Source organism: Crinia signifera, chromosome 3, assembly GCF_055691185.1.
Source record: "Crinia signifera chromosome 3, ASM5569118v1, whole genome shotgun sequence".
Classification (NCBI taxonomy): domain Eukaryota; kingdom Metazoa; phylum Chordata; class Amphibia; order Anura; family Myobatrachidae; genus Crinia; species Crinia signifera.
Genome location: NC_139219.1, coordinates 312748336 through 312769916, shown reverse-complemented (window position 1 = coordinate 312769916; position 21581 = coordinate 312748336). Strand labels below are relative to the sequence as shown.

General features: G+C 45.0%; 2 protein-coding genes across 4 annotated transcripts in view; one reads left to right on the top strand and one right to left on the bottom strand.

Annotated features, from left to right (window-relative positions):
• Positions 1-21581, bottom strand: part of EVA1A (eva-1 homolog A, regulator of programmed cell death) — a 313736-nt gene that overhangs the window by 207085 nt on the left and 85070 nt on the right. The window lies entirely within an intron of this gene.
• On the top strand, positions 179-13277 carry LOC146062430 (serine/threonine-protein kinase SBK1-like). Its single transcript, XM_083174575.1, has 5 exons — positions 179-211; positions 9881-9931; positions 11394-11547; positions 11669-11871; positions 12397-13277. The coding sequence occupies exons 1-5, from the start codon at positions 179-181 to the stop codon at positions 12940-12942; spliced, it is 987 nt and encodes a 328-aa protein (XP_083030701.1). The 3' UTR covers positions 12943-13277.

Sequence of the window (21581 nt, the reverse complement as noted above, 5' to 3'; positions counted from 1 at the left end):
ACTCCATTGTTATTGGCAAATGTCACTAGAATTAACCACCCTACTGATGTTGGCAAAGGTCAACTAATAGACCTGCATCTTGGACCAATGGAAGAAACCCTCTGTGAATGGATCAAACTACGAATGATGATCTAGACAAGAGCCAGAACCCAAGAGAGCAAGAAGATGGATCAGAGTTATGGAGAAGGTGGAACAGAACCACCAGAAGGGGGTGAGGTTTCTCCATTCTGTTCTGTTTATTTGAATTCTACAGTCCTGGGGTCCACAAACTCTTTTGTTCTGGGACCTCATCAGACAATAAAAATAATTACAGGACCCCAGCAAGTGACTGCAGAAGGTCATCATATAACATGTGTAGTCAGCAGACAGCACATACATGCTGAGAAGGTCGGGACCCACTTTGGGATCAGGACCTACAGTTTGAGAACCTGCTATAGTCGTGAGAAGATGGGAGATGATTATACCATTGTGGCTGAGATATATGATACACAAATATCACACAGCTTGGTTTATGATCTCAACAATATATAGTAAGTCCTGCACCATTAACTATTTTAAAGACTGTTTCAATGGCTCAGATTTCACTCCAGGCCATTTTCCTCCATCTCTGCGTGACATCTGACTGTAGATCCGCCCTCATTCCACTGACATCTCTCTTTGAACGTCTTTCTTCATCTACAAATAACAACTCTGATATCAAATTCAGAATTGGTTCTCCATATAGTGTATCTTCTAATCTGTGTTCCGATGATACCTGACTCCCTCTGACATCTGTTTCCATCTCTGTGTGATACTTCCCCCTAGAGCAGTGATTCCCAACCTTGGTCCTCCCCCAACAGTTCACGTTTTCCAGGTCTCCACACAGAATTGCAAGTAAAATAATTAGCTCCACCTGTGGATCATTTAAAATGTGTCAGTTAATAAGTACACCCGTGCACCTGCCAAGTGACCTGTAAAACGTGAACTGTTGGGGGTACTTGAGGACCGAGGTTGGGAGCCAAAGGACTAGGCCATCTCTCCTTGATTGAAACTCATAGCTTAAGACTGTCTTTTCCTTCCTGTAGGTCTTGTGTCCCCAGTGTCAGAAGACAGCGCAGTCCAAAGTGTCCAGCCTGGAGTTGTGGAGGAGAACCATCAATAAATATACTTTAATGAATATAAAAAAATAGTTGTATTTTTTAATAAATATATTTTTTACTTTTCTAAAATATGTGTAGTCTGTATTTTTTTTATTATGTATTATTATAGTGTGCTTATCAGAACTGCTGTATGTACATAAGGGTGATATATCTCAGCATGTCCTAAAAGTCACACATGATACTATTCGATACTGAACATATGATATATGTATGTACATATGTGTCTATATATATCTTGTGCATGGCTTTGTCTGCACACACACTGGGGTAAATGTAATAGGGTCAGATTTTCCAGAGGTCCGTATTTTAAAGTGACAATCATTTATAAGCAGGGCTGGTTTACGGTCTGTAGGGGCCCTGAACAACAAAGTTGTGGAGGCCCCTATCAACAAAAGTGATATAATGCAGGGTTGCTGACTCTCCCGAAAATCGGGACCCCTCCCGGATTCAGGGGGGACCCCCCCCTGCGCCCCGGATTGCGGCATTAAAATGCTGCAATCCTCGGGTCTCAGAGGAGGGGGCGGAGCTAAAATGCCACAATCTCGCCATTTTAGCCCCGCCCCCTCCACGGAGATTCGTGAATTCGGCAGTTTGCCATCATGGGGTGGGGCTTAGTGACGTCATACTTAATCCCCGCCCCCTGAGCGGCTGCTGGAACTCTCCTCTCCCGGAGAGGAAAATTATAAAGTCGGCAACCCTGATATAATGGTGGTTATAAAAAGAAAAGTATAATTTATCAAGCAGGATTGTGATTGTGTTCAATTCCTTAAGAAAGAAAATGGGACTCATTCAGTGCCCCTGCTGCTGGTCCCCGGAGCCGGTTCCCGCTAGTCCCTGCCACCGCCTGCTGGTCCCTACTGCTTGTCCCAACCCCTGGTCATGGGCTGCTTCGGCCGCAGTCCATAGAAATATTTTCACGGTCCAGGTCCGGCACACACGTAGTATCGTCCTCGGTACTGCGCATGAGCAGTCCATGTTTTTTGGGCTGCTGCCGAAACAGCCCATAGAGGCATCCCAGAGGGAACTATAGGAAGTCACTGCCAGTCACAGTGAAGCCAGTGCAGTCTCACAGACTGCATTGGGAGATTGCAGGCATCGCGTCCAATGGCAGCCCCTCTCCTACTATACAGTAGAAGCTGCGTCTGGCTGCAGCCATAGGTAAAAACCGCCATTGGACTCAATTCATTTGTTAAAATTCGGATGGATGCGTATTTCGGACGGCCGCCGAGAGTTCTTAGCCCCGCCTACCGTACGGATCGCTCACACCGTCCGAATGCGGTAAGACGCCGAGCACACGGACCGTGTGTGGATGTTTCATGTGCATAACTCCCCCATCTGTGGGAACCTCCCCCATCCTCCGATGGTCATGACCATCGAATGTGGGCCGCACGGTCAGACAGCTCCGAGTGCTATAGACCACTCGGACATTTCTCCGTGTGAAAGCAGGGATATGGGAGGGCTATGTCAGCGGTCCGCCCCCACAAACAAATGGGTAAATCCTGGATCTGAGCGCAAGGCAAAAGATATGCTGCTTAAGTTGCAATAATATTGGTGTTTTTGTCAGTCACCAACAACCAGGGCTATTTTTAAGCAGGCTCCAGCAGGAACTGAGGCCCTTATTCTAGTTCACTCTTTCTGACAAAATCTTTCTTAGATGGACAAAACCATGTGCACTGCAGGGGGGCAGATTTAAAATGTGCAGAGAGAATTAGATTTGGGTGAGTCATTTTGTTTCTGTGCAGGGTAAATACTGGCTGCTTTATTTTTACACTGCAATATAGATCTCACTTTGAAGTAAAACCCCACCCAAATCTAATTTTCTCTGCACAAGTTACATCTGCCCCACCTGCAGTGCACATGGTTTTGTCCATCTAAGAAATATTTTGTCAGAAAGAGTGAACTAGAATAAGGGCCTCAGTTCCTGCTGGAGCCTGCTGAAAAATTGCACTGCCAACAACAGATAGAAAATTGTAGGAAAAGTATTATGCAACCACTAGCGCTGTCATAAGGTGCACACCACAATTTAAAAAAGAATAGTAAATGAATACATGACCTATTCATATGGTGTCCAGAGGTTCAGTGGCCCATAGGTTTTTAATGAGACCTGAGACAATACAAAATCGTCTCCAAACACCCTTAACCAAGAGATATTGGTTGGAGACAATACAGACAATAATTGGTGCAATACGTGCGTCACGTCCGGATTACCATACGTACGCCCAGCGGAACGCCCATGAAACGCGGGGCGTATGCATATGGTAATGAGCCCAAACAGCCCTTCACGCCCCTCTCCACCCCCTGCTCGGATTTTTCCGACCGATCGTTTTCTGTACGGAATTCACGCCATATTCGGACGTGCGCGGCGTTCGCACATGCGCAGAGACGCCTCTGCATATGTGCACACCATACATCAGCCGTCCGACCGCACACGCAGCCGTCTGACTCAATCAGAATAAGGGCCAATGAGAAGATTTTGCATTTGTGATCAATGCTAAATTAGATCTCTACCCCTGATGCTATAGCACAAATACTGTCTTTTGTATGAAGCAGTGGTGATAACCGAGAATCTAAGTCACAGCAAGAGTCTCGCCCCTTAGGCGCACAAACACTAAAATAGATTTTTTGACACCAAAAAAAAAATAAAAAATAAAATAACCCTTTATTTTGAAAGATCACTTTCCAGTTCACCTTTAAAAGATGTTGAATGCAAAATGGAGAATCATGGTGGAAATCACCGTAGAAAGCAGTTCTCCATTTGAGCATTGAATACACTCTTGGCGAATTGGACTAAAAACCCCATTGAAAAACAACGGTGAATTGCGGTGAATCGTCAGACATTCGTTATTTGCTTGCAGCGAATTGTCTCCATTGAATAGGGTGAATCATGTTTTCAGAGAGAAAATTCACCATTACTTCCGAGTAATGCCAGATTCGCTGTAAACTACAGCGAATCTGAGGCATTGAATACTGGCCTTAAGCTGGGTACACATATATATAATTGTCGGGCCGTTCTTTCGTTCTGGGTCGGACGGCCGTTCAATTGTATAGGTGTGTACGCTGTCCCGTACGAGCGACAAATGGCAAAAAAACGGTCTTGACCGTCTATACTCGGTCGGTCGACGGTTCTTTGCTGTTTAATTTTCATCCGACAGGACGGCCCCATATCGGAACAAAAGTGCAGTGTGTACGCACGTTCCACCGATATGCTGCCGTCCTTACGACTATACTGCCAAAGCTGGAACGCCCATGTGGGCGTTCCATAGCTGCATGATCTCTCGGCAGGGTGACTAAAAAAAAAAAAAACAGCGTGGGGTCCCCCCTCCACTGCCGTAACCAGCACCAGGCTGAAGAGCCGGGGCTGGTATTAAAAAATCAGGAAACCCGACAAATAGGGCTTCGCTGATTTTTTAAAACCAGCCCCAGGCTCCAGGTCCGGAGCTGGTTCCCAAAATACGGGGGACAAAATGACTAGGGATCCCCGTATTTTAAGAACCAGGCCAAACCAGCCAACAGGGTAATGCAGGGTTAGAGACAGATAGAGCACGGGGAAGGAATCCCAACTGCTAATTGGGTTATTGCTATTGCATAAGCTTATTTATACTGTTTTTCCCCTATACAGGTATAACTATGGTGTTCTTACACCCTCTAGCCATTGTATTATTATAATCTTCCAAATGGCGGCACAATCAGACGTAGGATGTGTTTGCCGGTTGTGATCATTTCCCGATCCCACCTGGCAAGACTCTGACATCTGAAGAAGTAACAGCATTATCACATTGGGGGTTATTCTAGTTCATTCTTTCTGACAAAATCCTTCTTAGATGGACAAAACCATGTGCACTGCGGGTGGGGCAGATGTAACTTGTGCAGAGAGAATTAGATTTGGGTGGGGTTTTTCTTCAAAGTGAGATCTATATTGCAGTGTAAAATAAAGCAGTCAGTATTTTCCCTGCACAGAAACAAAATAACTCACCCAAATCTAATTCTCTCTGCACATGTTACATCTGCCCCCCTGCAGTGCACATGGTTTTGTCCATCTAAGAAGGATTTTGTCAGAAAGAATGAACTAGAATAAACCCCATTGTGACATTACAATATTGCACCCAGTATTTAAAGGCATTTAAAACCCAAACTTGAAGCCTCATCATTCTAGATGTTATATTGTTATTGTGTATTATATAAAAACAACACTCAAACTGAAATCCTTCACCTGGAATTCATAGGTCAAATAATTACATTGCATTATATTAGATTATTATAACAGTATAATTGTGAGCCAGCCCATTATCTGGCAATGGTTGTGTGTGTGTATGTGTGTGTGTGCTTTGGGTGTTTAACTGATACAATGAATTGTTTATATACACCCCAGCATACTGTATAGACACACAGCCTATTGCTAGGTACACACCAGGACGACTAGGGCCCGATCAGCACAATCTAGATCCAATTCCGATCAATCGGATGTAGATTGTGTGCTGATTGGGCCCTTTTCTGACCTGGTGTGGAGCGATTCCGATCCGATGCGCGGTCCCGCGGGTCGGTCGGTCGTTATTGAGATCCTACCTGCTGCAGGTAGGATCTCAATGACGACCATAGAACCGGGTGCGGGTCGCCATCGGATCGGACCCGCTCACGGTGCACATCGTGAGCGGGTCGTGCCCTCCCGCGTCATCGTGAGCGGGTCGGACGAGACACTGACGACCCGCTCACGATGTGCATCGTGAGCGGGTCGTCCTGGTGTGTACCCCGCATATCTTATTCATGGCTGTGTCCGTCCAGTTCTTGTATTGCTAGATTTTGTTTATAGATGACGAGGTGTTAGGTTCATTAATATGCGCAGCTTTGATTATGAGAGCTGCCGCTTTGTCCATGAAACTTTGCTTTTAACTCTTGTATTAAAGACCCTAGGGTAGTGTTTAGATAATCTGCTACGTGCTGGGGTCCAAACCTCTTGTGTATATGTGATAGGCAGGTAACGGAGATCCCAGGGTAACAAAGGACAATCACCAAACAGGTGCTGAGAACATCAAAACCATTCCAAAAGAAAAATAAAACAGATCAAATTCCATCTGTCTGTACCATACTATAGTCCCTTACAGTTAATCAATAGGACAAATGCAGGAATTGAACATTATTTTTTTGTATATACTGTACTACAGGCAACTGAAATCTATTTTCTCCAACACCCGTTGGATAAGGAGAGACGTACACTGTTTATCAATGCCTATTATCCCTATAGATTGTAAACTAGCGAGCAGGGCCCTCCCACCTCTAGGACTGTATGCAACTTCCCAGTATGTTTTATTACAGTTTCCAATTATAAAGCACAATGGGATTTCCTGGAAAATGCGACTGCAGTTCACGGAGCGATTGGGGGGTGCGGCGGCAACCGAGTGTTTGGAGGGCAGTGGCTGAGCGCTTGTGGGGTGTGGTCCAGACATTCGTAGGGTGGTTGCAGTGGTTGCATCACGCATTACATGCAGACGCAGCAACCCAAAAAATGGCGCCTGGCTGATATTTTGCGAGCACTTGGCTTTCGCGATTCATATTCACACGCCCTGTGATCGCCGCCCTGTGTCGCTGGGTGTTGGATCCTGAATTTATACCGAATCAGGCCCTTCAACACTAGCACTACTGAGAAAAGGGCATTTGTCATGGATTCTGTTTCTCCTGACTCCTGGCGGGTGAAACTAAACGCCAGATTCAGGTTGGCTCAGTAAGCCATTCTTCGCAGTTTACTGAGCGCCTGAGATGCCGCCCTTTCCGAACGCCGAACGAAAACACATCCCCTCACATGCCTCCGCTGCAGGAGAAATCAGTCCATGGTCACAGACCCTCAAATGATTTCTCCTGCCTTCGCAAATATGAGTCAGAGGAAACTAACTTTTACGTGCGCCTGGATAAGGACGGGCCGGGCGCACCGGCAGGCATTGAACCGCCCGCGTAGGCATGGGAACGTACAGCGTTTTCATGGGGATGAACATAAAATGCTGGGCGATCCCCGTACCCGGACCCCTATGTTTGCAAAGGGCTCGGTGGTCAAAGCAATTCGCAAAGGGAAACTGCACATGCGCAAAAAATAGACCATGCGCAGTCCCACAAACATCGGGACGGGGCCGAACTCGCAGGAATGCCAGTTAATCAGAATAACCCCCTAAATCCCAGAGAATGCCAGCTATTGGCCTAAATTGAATTATTCCACGGGGTTCAATTAACCATGGATTAAGCACGATGTCCACCGTCTTATCTGTCAGGGGTGTACGCAGTCCAAATCGCCAATCTGGGTGAAAACGTTCTACATATTGCCATGTTTTTTGTGGCTTTATACCAATTCCTTTGTGATTAAATCCCTAATCTATTGTCTCGGGTGTACGGCGCGTGTTATTGTGTGTGGTTACAAAGCAAATTAGACGCGCAATTTAGGTAAAAGTATGAGGTACTGCCTGCGCCCGAGAAGTCACGGCAAGAGTCTCGCACCTTAGGTGTCCAAACACTAAAATAGAGGGGGTTATTCTAGTTCACTCTTTCTGACAAAATCCTTCTTAGATGGACAAAACCATGTGCACTGCAGGTGGGGCAGATGTAACTTGTGCAGAGAGAATTAGATTTGGGTGGGGTTTTTCTTCAAAGTGAGATCTATATTGCAGTGTAAAATAAGGCAGTCAGTATTTACCCTGCACAGAAACAAAATAACTCACCCAAAGCAAAATCTCTCTGCACATGTTACATCTGCCCCCCTGCAGTGCACATGGTTTTGTCCATCTAAGAAGGATTTTGTCAGAAAGAATGAACTAGAATAAACCCCAGAGAGAGGACACATCTGTAATTCACACAATTATTCCGCTATTTCTTTACCTCACCGGGAATAATAATATTATAGACAATAATACAATACTGGGTGTGAATTCCAGTTTTACAGACATTTATCAATTACAGTTAATATATATAAATCAGAGGCACTACAATCACCACACACACTACTATATATATATTATATATATATATATATATATATATATATATATATATATATATATATATATATATATATATATATATATATATGGTACTTGTTTCCTAGCACGGCGCCCATCGCATTGCATACCATAAGCCTTACAATGGTATGCGATGCGATGTTACACGATGGCACCCGATGTTATACAATTTAAAATCGTATACCATCGCATTGTATGCCATATACAATGGGATACAATTTTAAATTGTATAAGCACCCTAATGGGTGTTTTCAATGTTAAATGGCCCCCCTATAAGATTATTAATTGTATAAGCACCGTAATGGGTGCTTACAATGTTAAAAGCACCCCCACGAAACCCCCACTATCAACGTCGACCAGAAGCGTGGCGAGCAAAGCAAGCCCATGAGGGGCGGCGGTACACGTCCTCAGACCTTTTCCTACCCCCACTATCCACGTCGGTGTGGAGTTGATTTTAGATGGTGTGGCGAGCCCGAAGCCACGAGCGCAGTGAGCCCCGCGAGGGGACGCGGAATACATGTAAAGTAATACGCGTCCCCTCGCGCGGCTCGCTGTACTCATCACGCTTCGGGCTCGGTGGCTCGCTGCGCTCGCCACACTATCTAGAATCAACTCCACGCCGATGTGGATAGTGGGGGTATGAAAAGGTCAGAGGACGGGTACAGCTGCGCTCGCCACGCTTCGGGTTGGCGTTCATAGTGGGGGTGGCAGGGGGGTGCATTTAACATTGTAAGCACCCATTAGGGTGCTTATCCAATTAAAAATCGTATAGGGGGACCAAAATCGCATCGCATGCGGCTATATGGCATGCGATGCGATACAATGCATAAGATGCCATACGACTGAAAATCGTGGGCGCTGTGCTAGGAAACAAGTACCATATATATATATATATATATATATATATATATATATATATATATATATACATATATACCCCTTGTTTCTGCCATGCTGCCTGATTAAAACCCTCTGATTTACTTGAAGACTGGTGAGTGACTCCTCTTATTGATAATATATATATATATATATATATATATTTATTAGCTGTATATAGATAAATATATGTTCTAATGAGCCGTACAGGAGAGATGTATATTCCAACATACAGCAATAAGGTTTCTGTGATGGGCAGAACAGTGGGGAAGCCGGCCCTTGTCTATAGTCACTGTAGTATTTACATGAAGAGCTTAGAATGCATCTTGTGCATATCTGTATGTGTGATGTACATTTGTACTGCCATTGTTGCCGTTCCTTGTACTGATAACCCTTTGTATTGCAGTATGTGCATTGTTATTTTTAATGTCTGTACAGTGCCTTGAGTCCTGTTGGAGAAAGTGTGCTATATAAATAAAACATACTTACTTACAATCTATAGCAACAATGCAGGCTGGGCCCCCTCCCTGTCACCCACTGGGACCTGCCAGGCTCCACAGCCCATTCACACCTTGTGCCATCACAATAGAGTCTGCACATACTGGTAACTTCCAGGTGAAACCTTCATTTGCAATGTAATGGAGGGCTCCTGAGATTCCATGATACCAGGCCTGGGAGTGACCGTCACCTCAGGCTGAGCTCACCCATAAAAGACAGGTGTAGCCCCTTCCTCTCACACACTCACTCCTCCTTGTATACTGAACACCAGAGCTGTCCCTGATTTCAACACAAGGCCCTGAGGAGAGAGGGACCTCTAGGAGCTGGACTCCCCCTCACCGTATTGGACTACAGCTGTTGTGTGACCCACAGGGGAAGCTTCTCATCTGGAAGCTCAATGTCCAGCTGATTCCTTCTGCCCAGGTGAGTCCTCTGCCCATTGTTTTTGGGGCATAGTGCTAGTCCAAAACTTTTACATAGGGGTACATAGGGGTATTTAGGGAAATACATAGGGGCATATTCAATGCTGATCATGCCCGCTATGAGGGTGAGCAGTGCCTATTGTTTGCCATCATAGCCCACCCTCAGTATTCAACTGACACCCTGCACACTCACCGTTTCCACCGCGTTATTTATAAAAAGCAAGGTGGGAACGGCGTCTGCGGACATCAAAACAGCGCAGCTCGCGGCTGTATGCAACGATCCTCAATGAAAACAAGCCATCCTGGCCATAAAAACCCCCCTGGCTGGCCGCATTGAATACATGCCATAAAATAATAATTGTTCCACTCGTATTTTGTTGTTAGGCCCTCATGGAATTTATCTTATTTCTCAGCGCATTTCCTATAAGAACCAAAACTAAAAATATTTGAATGTTCTAACTATAATATGTGTGTGTCCTTGTGTGTACTTCCACAGAGAGCGCTTTTGAATGTGTCTAACTCTAAATGAGTAATTATTTATTATATATTAAGTTATTTATATAGCGCATACATAGGTCCTTATTCTGGTTCACTCGCGAAGACAAATTCCTTCTCCAATGGGCAAAACCGTGTGCACTGCAGGTGGGGTAGATGTAACATGTGCAGAGAGAATTAGATTTGGGTGGGGTTTTACTTCAAAGTGAGATCTATATTGCAGTGTAAAATAAGGCAGCCAGTATTTTCCCTGCACAGAAACAAAATAAGTCACCCAAATCTAAATCTCTCTGCACATGTTACATCTGCCCCCCCCCCCTGCAGTGCACATGGTTTTGTCCATTTGCGAAGGAAGTTGCCTTTGCGAGTGAACCAGAATAAGGGCCATATTTCGTAGTGCTTTACAGACAATTGAGCATTCACATCAGTCCCTACCCCAGTTAGGGTTACCACCTAGTCCCTTTAATTCCGGACACATAATAATTACACAGGTTCTGTGGCTGGCTGACTTCAAGACTCCACTTCACCTGATTTTAAACTGCCACAGAACCTGTGTAATTAACATGTGTCCGGAATTAAAGGGACTAGGTGGTAACCCTAACCCCAGTGGAGCTTACAATCTATATTCCCAACCACACGTACACACACACACACACACAGAAATTCTATGGTTCATTTTTGTTTGGAGCCAATTAACCTAACAGTGTATTTTTGGATTGTGGGAGGAATCTGGAGTACCCGGAGGAAACCCACGCAAGCACGGGGAGAATATACAAACTCCACACCATTAGGGCCATGATGGGAATCAAACCCATGACCTCGGTATTGTGAGGCAGTAATACTAACCATTACACCACCCATGCTGCCTACAAGAACATAAAATATGATTTTTTTACATATATTAATCATAGTTATAAATCGGTTTTCCATTTACCTAACATCTTAATATAAAAATCTCAGTTTTTCAGGAGAGGACACCGGATCCTGACCGGCTGACCGGATCCAAAATGCAAATAATCCACGCTAGGGAAACACAGGAGGTATCTGACCACTACAACATCATCAGAAGGTTGGGTCAGGGGACCTTTGGGAAGGTCCTGCTTGCCCAAGACAAGAATACAGGTATGTACAGTAAGCAATCAGACTATAGGCTGGTGGTCATGGACTACAGGTTATTGCATCACAGTTTCTTTGAAGTACTGTCTAGAAAGATATTTGACATTTTCTTTTCTCTTGTGCTTAGGAGAACCCGTGGCCATTAAGCTGGTGAGGAAGGACAGGATCGCGCTCAACGACTTTGTCAAAGAACTTTCCATATCAATTTCTCTCTCTGGCTACCATGGGATTATAGCCACCTACCCGATGTTCTATAACACCATGGACTACTACATCATGACCCAGGAGCTGGCGACAGCAGGGACCCTCCATCACCTTATCAAACCAAAGGTAAGAGGAACCAATGTTATACAAGATTTTCTATTTTATAGATTTTTTTAAAACGTGCCAATAAGGCACCTTCAGGTGTAATCAAACTTGTTTAAATGTATAAAACAGTCTCCTTTTATGTTTTTTTCTTTGGACAACGACAGTTTTGGATAAGACTGTTGTGGTCCTGGTGGACTAGCTTATTCTTTGTGGTCCTGCTAACTCCCCTCTGTTCTTATGTCTGCCCTACTCACCTATAAACAAATGTCTGGTTAGAAAGTTAATGACGTATGTACAGTATCGAAGGGTAGTGGTGTAGGTGGAAGGGTGGGATTTTTCTCCTAAAAGTAGAAAAGTTTTTTCGTGGAAATTCAAAAACATCAAGGGTGGATCTTCGAATGGGCTGGTTAGTGTTATTGTGGCTTTATCATTTATTCATTATAAAAACCACTGAAAGCAACACCACAAATGAAATAATAAGTGTATTAATTTATTTCCACTGCTGTAAGAGTTCGTCTCATGGTACTCTCCTGTCTCCTCTTGCAGGTCGGCATTCCGGAGGAAGCGGTAAAACGCTGCGCGGCGCAGCTGTCCACTGCTCTAGATTACATGCATGGGAGAGGATTAGTACATATGGACCTAAAACCAGACAACGTGTTTCTCATGGACAGAGAATGCTTTAACGTCAAATTAGGCGACTTTGGCTTAACTCGGAAAGCGGGCAGTTTTGTGTCATCGAAGTCGCACATCATCCCATACATGTCCCCAGAGTTGTGTGAGGTGAAGCAGGACGAGTACTTGATACTTTCTCCCAGTGTAGATACCTGGGCCCTTGGCGTTCTCCTGTACATTGCATTAACAGGATACATGCCCTGGAAGAAAGCTGTAGACATGGACACGAGGTACCAGGTCTACATCAACTGGCAGAAGCACGCAAGCCTCGTTCCTCCACCAGTGTTCTGGCAAAAGTTTACAAGAGAAGCCTTAGACATGTTTAATCATCTCCTCTCACGGAACTGTTTGGCCCGGCCGTCCATTCTTTGTGTTCTGCACTATCTTCACTGTCCTTGGAAGGTTCAAGACAATTACTGAGAAAAGGCTGTAGGAGAGGAGGTGGATGAAAGGACTACTAGGATTATGGGGAATGAAGAACTCATTTTTGAGGACCATATGAAACCACCTCTGGACCAATATCTAAAAGATCTTGGGGGCCAGATTCCCAGGAAGAGCCAACATGAGCTTCTGCTTTTCTGTCCATGGGTCAGTGTCTTATTGTCTCCTATTGGAAGATTCTTACAGCAATGTCCAGGAACCATGCACCTTACCTTCTCCATGGACTGTAGCAGTACATAAACCCCACTGAGAAATGCTTACAGATTTCCATAATCAGACATTGCTCATCTTTTAGTTTCTGGTTCTCCAAGAACGGTCTGGGCCTTGTATCATATGACATAATAAATTCAAACTATTTATAGTTATTATTGTATTGCTTCCTCCTTTGCTTTAAGTGATGATGCTACCTACCACTTTATAGAATGTATTTGATGAATGCAGTCTAAAAGTGGTTTGGTGGCTATGGGCACCTCCTCCACTCTTTTTACTGCTTGATGCATCAACCCCAGTGACATGGGTTATTTATAGGGCCACTTTAAGTGGTCGTCCATATGAACATAATATATAAACAGATGTCTTATCCTGCAGGCCAACTGAAAAAACTATGGGGGCTGATTTTGTCTGCTGCGTCCCCTGTAGATACATCCAGGGGATACATAATATTTGCAAATACCACCTGAAAACAGTTTTTTTCCGGGGTATCACATGAATATTCCTTGATAAATAGGCCTCATTAATATTATTTAACTTTCTAAAAACACTTTTATACAGGTAAACTACTAAAAAGCATTGCAATACCTCCACACAGCCTGTAGATGGTGCTGGGTCCTTTTACAATAGGGCATCAATATTAGCACTGACAATGGAAGCGGTACATCTGTCAGAATGAACTTAGGTCTACAGTCATTAGGTCGACCCCACTAGGTCGATTGGCAGGAAGGTCGACCTGACTTAAGGTCGACATGGGCCAAGGTCGACATGACTTAAGGTCGAATTTGCATAAAGGTCGACATGAGGAAGGTCGACTGGTCATAAGGTCGACATGGGTTTTTCACTGTTTTTTTTTATCCGAATGTCGACATAGTCGACATGGACACAGTTGGCAATGAGAATCGGACCCTCGCATCGCTCTGCGCTCGGCACACTATTTTATTCTCCCACCACGCCCTAGTGGATGGTAGGGCATGAAATACCGCCTGTCGGCACATGTCGGCTCAAAAAACAGTGAAAAACCCATGTCGACCTTATGACCAGTCGACCTTCCTCATGTCGACCTTTATGCAAATTCGACCTTAAGTCAGGTCGACCTTGGCCCATGTCGACCTTAAGTCAGGTCGACCTTCCTGCCAGTCGACCTAGTGGGTTGACCTAATGACTGTAAACCTAAGTTCATTCTAATAGATGACCGCATCCCCTGACAATGTATCAGTAAACAAAACATAGAAACATAGAATTTGATGGCAGATAAGAACCATTTGGCCCATCTAGTCTGCCCCTGATTTATCCTTCAGGTAATCTCAACCCTTATTCATATGCCTATCCCAAGCATTTTTAATTTTTTCTACTGTCTTAGCCTCTACCACCTCTAATGGGAGGCTATTCCACTTATCCACTACCCTTTCTGTGAAGTAATTATTTCTAACATTTCCCTTGAACCTACCTCCCTCCAGTTTCAGTGCATGTCCTCGTGTTCTATTACTTTTTTTCCTTTGTAGAAAATTTCCCTCCTGTACTATGTTAAAGCCCTTGATATATTTGAAGATTTCTATCATGTCCCCCCTTTCCCTTCTCTGCTCCAAACTATACATGTTAAGATCTTTTAGTCTTTCCTGGTACGTTTTGTGATGTAGGCCATGCACCATTTTAGTTGCCCTTCTTTGTACAGTCTCCAATGTGTTTATATCCTTCTGGAGATATGGCCTCCAGAACTGAACACAATACTCTAGGTGAGGCCGTACCAATGACCTATACAGTGGCATTATTACGTCTTTTTTTCTGCTACTGATTCCTCTCCCTATGCAACCAAGCATCTGACTAGCCTTCTTCATTGCTTTGTTACATTGCTTTCCTGCCTGAGGAGGAAAGAGATCTAGGAGTCACTATTTCAAGTGACTCCTAGATCTCTTTCCTCCTCAGTAGTTTCCATTATAGTACCCATGATACTATATTGAGCCTTTGGATTTTTGAGTCCCAAGTGCCTAATTTTGCATTTTTTAGCATTAAACTGTAGTTGCCATGCTCTTGACCAATTCTCAAGTTTACCTAGATCATCAATAGTAATCACCGTCAAAGCAAAAGCTTTGAAAGCTAGTTAAGTCATTAGTTAATCTGTAATGACTGAAAAGAATGTCAGGTCAATAAGTGTATCCAGTGGCGGATTTAGGGGGGGGGGGGGGGGCACCCGGGCACGTGCCCCACCCTTTTCCGACGGCTGCCAGTTCCCCCCCTGGCATCACAGAAGCTTGTGGTTGATCTTATTCAATTCCAAATCGCTGGGCCTTCAATGTGATACCAGGCTGGTCCATATCGGTCAATCGGTTCCAGAGATATTGTGTGTAAACTGATTTTTTTATCTTTGAAATGTAATTTCATGGCTGTTCATGTTCCTTGAGGGCAGATTACTCTGGACCCAAACGTTCCAGTTTCACTGGACCAAAATCATTCAAAGCCCACTCAAAAGTTCTTCAATATGATACTTGTCTCATGTAAATGGGTCAGTTGGTTCCGAATATATAACCGGTTAAATGAGATAACTGGTTAAAGGGGGGAGGGGTGGTTTTCTCTCCCCCTCACACCAGAAAATGCAGGGACTAGGCTGGTGTAAAAGGGGCCAACCTGGGAATGCATTTTCTGGTGTGAAAGGGGTATTATTTCAAATAGCCGGGACCTGCAGTGCTCTGAATACAGGCAGGCTCTGCCACTGTCAGTGGCTATCACTTCTGCCTGGCAGCGGCTGTCCCCCATTTACCACAAGCATGTATTCCCCCTTGGCAATGAGCATGTAATCCCACATTGCAATGAGCATGTAACCTCTGGTAATGAGCATGGAACCCTTGGTAATGAGCATGTAGATAAGAAGCACTTATGTAGCATAATTTTTAATAGGCATTATGGTGTTTGGCATAATACATAATGGACATATTGGCGTGTGACTTAACATGTAATGGACATTATGGTGTAAATGTTTAATGCGCGCCTTTGGTGGACAATGTCCCTGTTTATGAAGCGTATTGTGAATTGTGGCTTAATCTGTGTGGCATTATGTGAATTCTGGCTCAATCCGTGTGGCATTATGTGAATTTTGGCTCAATCCATGTGGCATTATGTGAATTTTGTTTCAATCCGTGTGGCATTATGTGAATTTTGTCTCAATCCGTGTGGCATTATGTGAATTTTGGCTCAATCCATGTGGCATTATGTGAATTTTGGCTCAATCCATGTGGCATTATGTGAATTTTGGCTCAATGCGTGTGGCATTATGTGAATTTTGGCTCAATGCGTGTGGCATTATGTGAATTTTGTCTCAATCCATTTGGCATTATGTGAATTTTGTCTCAATCCGTGGTGCATTATGTGAATTTTGGCTCAATGCGTGTGGCATTATGTGAATTTTGGCTCAATCCGTGTGGCATTATGTGAATTTTGGCTCAATCCATGTGTTATTATGTCAATTTTGGCTCAATCCGTGTGGCATTATGTGAATTTTGACACAATCCATTTGGCATTATGTGAATTTTGGCTCAATCCATGTGTTATTATGTCAATTTTGGCTCAATCCGTGTGGCATTATGTGAATTTTGACACAATCCATGTGGCATTATGTGAATTTTGGCTCATTTCATTTGGCATCATGTGTAAGGGTCTAGTATTTTGTTGCATAATTTGTAGAAGTTGTATATGGTGTGGTACACTACACTCAAGAACACGCTCCCTGTTGAGTGGCCACACACCCTTTTCCAGAGCACGCCTTTGGCGCGCGCACAACTACATCCTTCACTTTTGTCGCCATGGTGGGCCTGCATACTTTAAATGACAGGGCCTATTTTTAATCCCATTCCCACCCTCTCTCTGCTGGTCTCTTAGCATGTACACTGGAACCACTAACACCGCCCCTCCCCCACCTAAACCCTCTTTTATCATGATGCCCCCCCTGTCATTTTATCCTGGATCCGCCCCTGAGTGTATCATTTTCGAAGGTACTCTTTACCTAGCACGGCGCCCACGATTTTGATCGTGGGCATCGCAGGTAAAAAAATCGCGGGCATCGCGGCCATTGAATGCACTAAAAATCGGGTGCGACGCGACCGACGCGATGCCCGCGATTTCCCATAGGGATCAATGTTAAATTTCTCAATTGACCCGATTTTACTGTTCAATGCCTCAATTGACCCGATTTTTCCATAGGAAACAATGTTAAATGGCCCACAGAGGGCAAATAGCCACCCTGAAGTGTGAAATGGCCCCCACAATTGTTAACGCCACCCCACGATCAACGTCAACCCGAAGCGTGGCGAGCGCAGCGAGCCCGCGAGGGGCGGCGGTACGCGTCCTACGACCTTTTCATACCCCCACTATCCACGTCGGCGTGGAGTTGAGAATAGAATAGTGTGGCGAGCGCAGCGAGCCACCGAGCCCGAAGCGTGGCGAGCGCAGCGAGCCCCGCGTGGGGACGCGGATACCTTCACAGGTAAACGCGTCCCTTCGCGGGCTTCACAGGTATCCGCGTCCGCTCGCCGCGCTTTGGGCTCGGTGGCTCGCTGCGCTCGCCACACTATTCTATTCTCAACTCCACGCCGACGTGGATAGTGGGGGTATGAAAAGGTCGTAGGACGCGTACCGCCGCCTCGCTCGCCACGCTTCGGGTTCACGTTGATCGGGGGGTGGCGTTAACAATTGTAGGGGCCATTTCACACTTCAGGGTGCCTATTTGGCCTCTGTGGGCCATTTAACATTGTTTCCTATGGAAAAATCGGGTCAATTGAGGCATTGAACAGAAAAATCGGGTCAATTGAGAAATTTAACATTGGTCCCTATGGGAAATCGCGGGCATCCCGTCGGTCGCGGCGCACCCGATTTTTTAGTGCATTCAATGCCCGCGATGGGCACCGTGCTAGGTAAAGAGTACCTTTTCGAATACTAACAGTATAATATATATATATATATATATATATATAAATCTAAAAGCGTAGAAAGAATGGGCGGCACTCACGGATTTGAATCCAAAAAACTTTAGTGGGGGTGTCACAAAAGACCGACGTTTCGACGCTTCTCTGTCTCTTTTTCAAGGTGTGTACAAAACAAGTGAATACAGTGGTTTAAATAGGAAAACAATCACTACTTACCCCGGTTCAGGTGTCCCGGCATCTCGCTTCCGCCCGCTGGCTCCGGAGGGCGCTTCCGGGTCTCCAAATGCGTTCTGGCGTCCTGTCGTCATGGATACTCACCACGCCTGCCACTGACGGATTGGGTATTCCTGAAACGGACATACACAAACTTAGATCACGTGAACAAAAAGATCAAAAAATGTACAATCGAACAGTGCAATTAAATACAGCTCCTTGCCGTGTATAGTGGGGACAAGGGGGATGGCTGTAGCATAATAACGCTATGCCGGGTGGCTGTATGCGTGAAGTGGGTCAGACTTGCTGACAGGTAATGGTATCCTGGAATGGTTGGAAGGAAGGGGAGAAGGGGGGGGGGGGGGGGAATGGGGACTGGAGTGTGGCTAGGAAGGACTGGCACTGATGGGGAACGACTGGGTTTGCTGTGGGGCCCCACAGCAAACCCAGTCGTTCCCCATCAGTGCCAGTCCTTCCTAGCCACACTCCAGTCCCCATTCCCCCCCCCCCCCTTCTCCCCTTCCTTCCAACCATTCCCCCTGGACCCTTCTTCTTCCCCCCACCTCCCCAGACACAACCTGGGACATGCCCATCCTCACAGCAGTCCTCTCCTCTCAGGGTACCATTGCCCCACCTTGAATACCGCATAATTCAACCTCTAGTCCAGCAAAGTGCCAGGGCCACTAGACATCCCCAACCAAGTTCCCCTCATTCAATTTTTGCTGCATGACAGATCTCCCGTACTTGGGGATCTTAGGGAATACGCCAGGCCATTCTCCAGCTGTTTTTTTTTTTATTTTTCTTAAATTTTCTACATCCCTTTATCAATCTTTCACCCCAACCATTTTTCAGCACTTCCAGGATACCATTACCTGTCAGCAAGTCTGACCCACTTCACGCATACAGCCACCCGGCATAGCGTTATTATGCTACAGCCATCCCCCTTGTCCCCACTATACACGGCAAGGAGCTGTATTTAATTGCACTGTTCGATTGTACATTTTTTGATCTTTTTGTTCACGTGATCTAAGTTTGTGTATGTCCGTTTCAGGAATACCCAATCCGTCAGTGGCAGGCGTGGTGAGTATCCATGACGACAGGACGCCAGAACGTAGCGCCCAGAAGGTAACCATGGTGACTGCCCCGCTGCCGGACGGACGTCAGCGTGACGCACGCATCCGGAAGTGAAGCATTTGGAGACCCGGAAGCGCCCTCCGGAGCCAGCGGGCGGAAGCGAGATGCCGGGACACCTGAACCGGGGTAAGTAGTGATTGTTTTCCTATTTAAACCACTGTATTCACTTGTTTTGTACACACCTTGAAAAAGAGACAGAGAAGCGTCGAAACGTCGGTTATTTTGTGACACCCCCACTAAAGTTTTTTGGATTCAAATCCGTGAGTGCCGCCCATTCTTTCTACGCTTTTGCATACCACAACACCGGGAAGGCAACACGGTCCTTTGCAGCCTGGCAACCAGAGTGCCGACCGACCCGCGAATTTATATATAAATATATATATATTTATTATTATTATATATTATACATGTGGTGATAACGCAGCAATGTCTGATTCCACCTCTGAATGAGGCCTTGTATCTCTCAATGGGCCAGATTCTCTAAGCTTCAAAAGTGATAAAATGGAGAGTGATAAACAGCCAGCCAATCAGCTCCTACCTGCCGTGTCACAGACTGCGTTTGAAAAATGTCAGGCAGGAGCTGATTGGCTGGCTGTTTGTCACTCTCTATTTTATCACTTTTGAAGCTTAGAAAATCTGGCCCTATATAGTATAAAAAGCATAAGGTCTTCTAGGTGATATCTGGACAAGACAATATGTAATCACTGCTTTAATACTCTGCGGAGTGATCAGATTTACATTACAGCGATCATAGCAAAATAAATATTAGCTAAGGCTTATACATCGGTGTGTATTTAGCCCAAGAGGGGCATGTAACTCATCATGGTGCAATTATCTGCTGACAGCGTGAAGTTAATATTCCAGGGAAGGTTTTCACGAAAATACAAACAACTTTCAAGTCTGCCTTGAGGAACGGTATTGTTACCTGACGGCCGGACCCTGTGTTTGCAAACTGTCAACACTGTAGTTTTAGCTGCTGTTTAGACTGCAATTGGCATACAAAGCGCACAATAGCACTCGCTGAAAGTAAGGAAAGGCCAAACACTGTACACACATACCCCAAGGCTACACTATTACACAGGCAATTGACTCCAATCCACCGTAAACAAACATACCGGCGGTATATTTATCAGTGATTGGGTTTTAGACCCAATATGGCAATTTGTTATCACAGCTACTTGTGACAATAAGAAATGGAATAAAGATTGCAGTCAGGGAAAGGAGTCCGTCCCTGCGATGAGTTTACTTCATCCCTCTATCGGGACACCCATGCGTTAACGCCTATGCGGTCTGCTGGCAGCTTCCAATGCTGGGGAGGGTTCTGGAGAAACCCTCTCCCGGTAATAAAAATTACAACTGCTGCTGGAAATGGAAGGACCTTCAGCGGATACCTCCAAAGGTTTATTCCAGGGATACTTAATATTTGCAGATATCCCCAAAACAATTTGGGGGGAATATCCCACAACTGGTGATGTCAGTTGGGAGACTGCGGCGGACGGCAGGCAGCGGTGGGCGATAGAGGCCCAAAGGTGGCAATACCCTGCCCTGCATTGAAGCGGCGGCCAGGGATTATTTGAAAATGCTGTAAAACGGGGTTTTACCACATTTTCGTCTTAGTATATCCCGCCCCCAAAATACACATTTTAAAATAGTTTTCCATTAACCAGAGAAATAACAAACATTCAAAGCAAACATAAATACCTATACACAAATAATTTATCAGGTACATTGGAAAAGCAATCCATCAGGCGAGATGCCATCCACTCATTACCTCATCTGAACAACAATAGAGGGCCAGATGCACTAAGCTTCAAAAGTGATAAAATGGAGAGTGATAAACAACCAACCAATCAACTCCTGTCTGACATTTTTCAAACACAGTCTGTGACATGACAGGTAGGAGCTGATTGGCTGGCTGTTCATCACTCCCCATTTTATCACTTTTGAAGCTTAGTGCATCTGGCCAACAGTCTGATCTGGAATAAGCTGCATTAAGGCTCATATTTTCTCTAAAAACAATAAACCTGTAACATGGGTCTGCCAAATGTATATAATTGCAGAACTTATTGCCTAAACGCGGTAGAAGCAGCCATTTTGTGGGATGAACAAACATTCAAACTCACTAGGAACCAGCAACATCCCGGA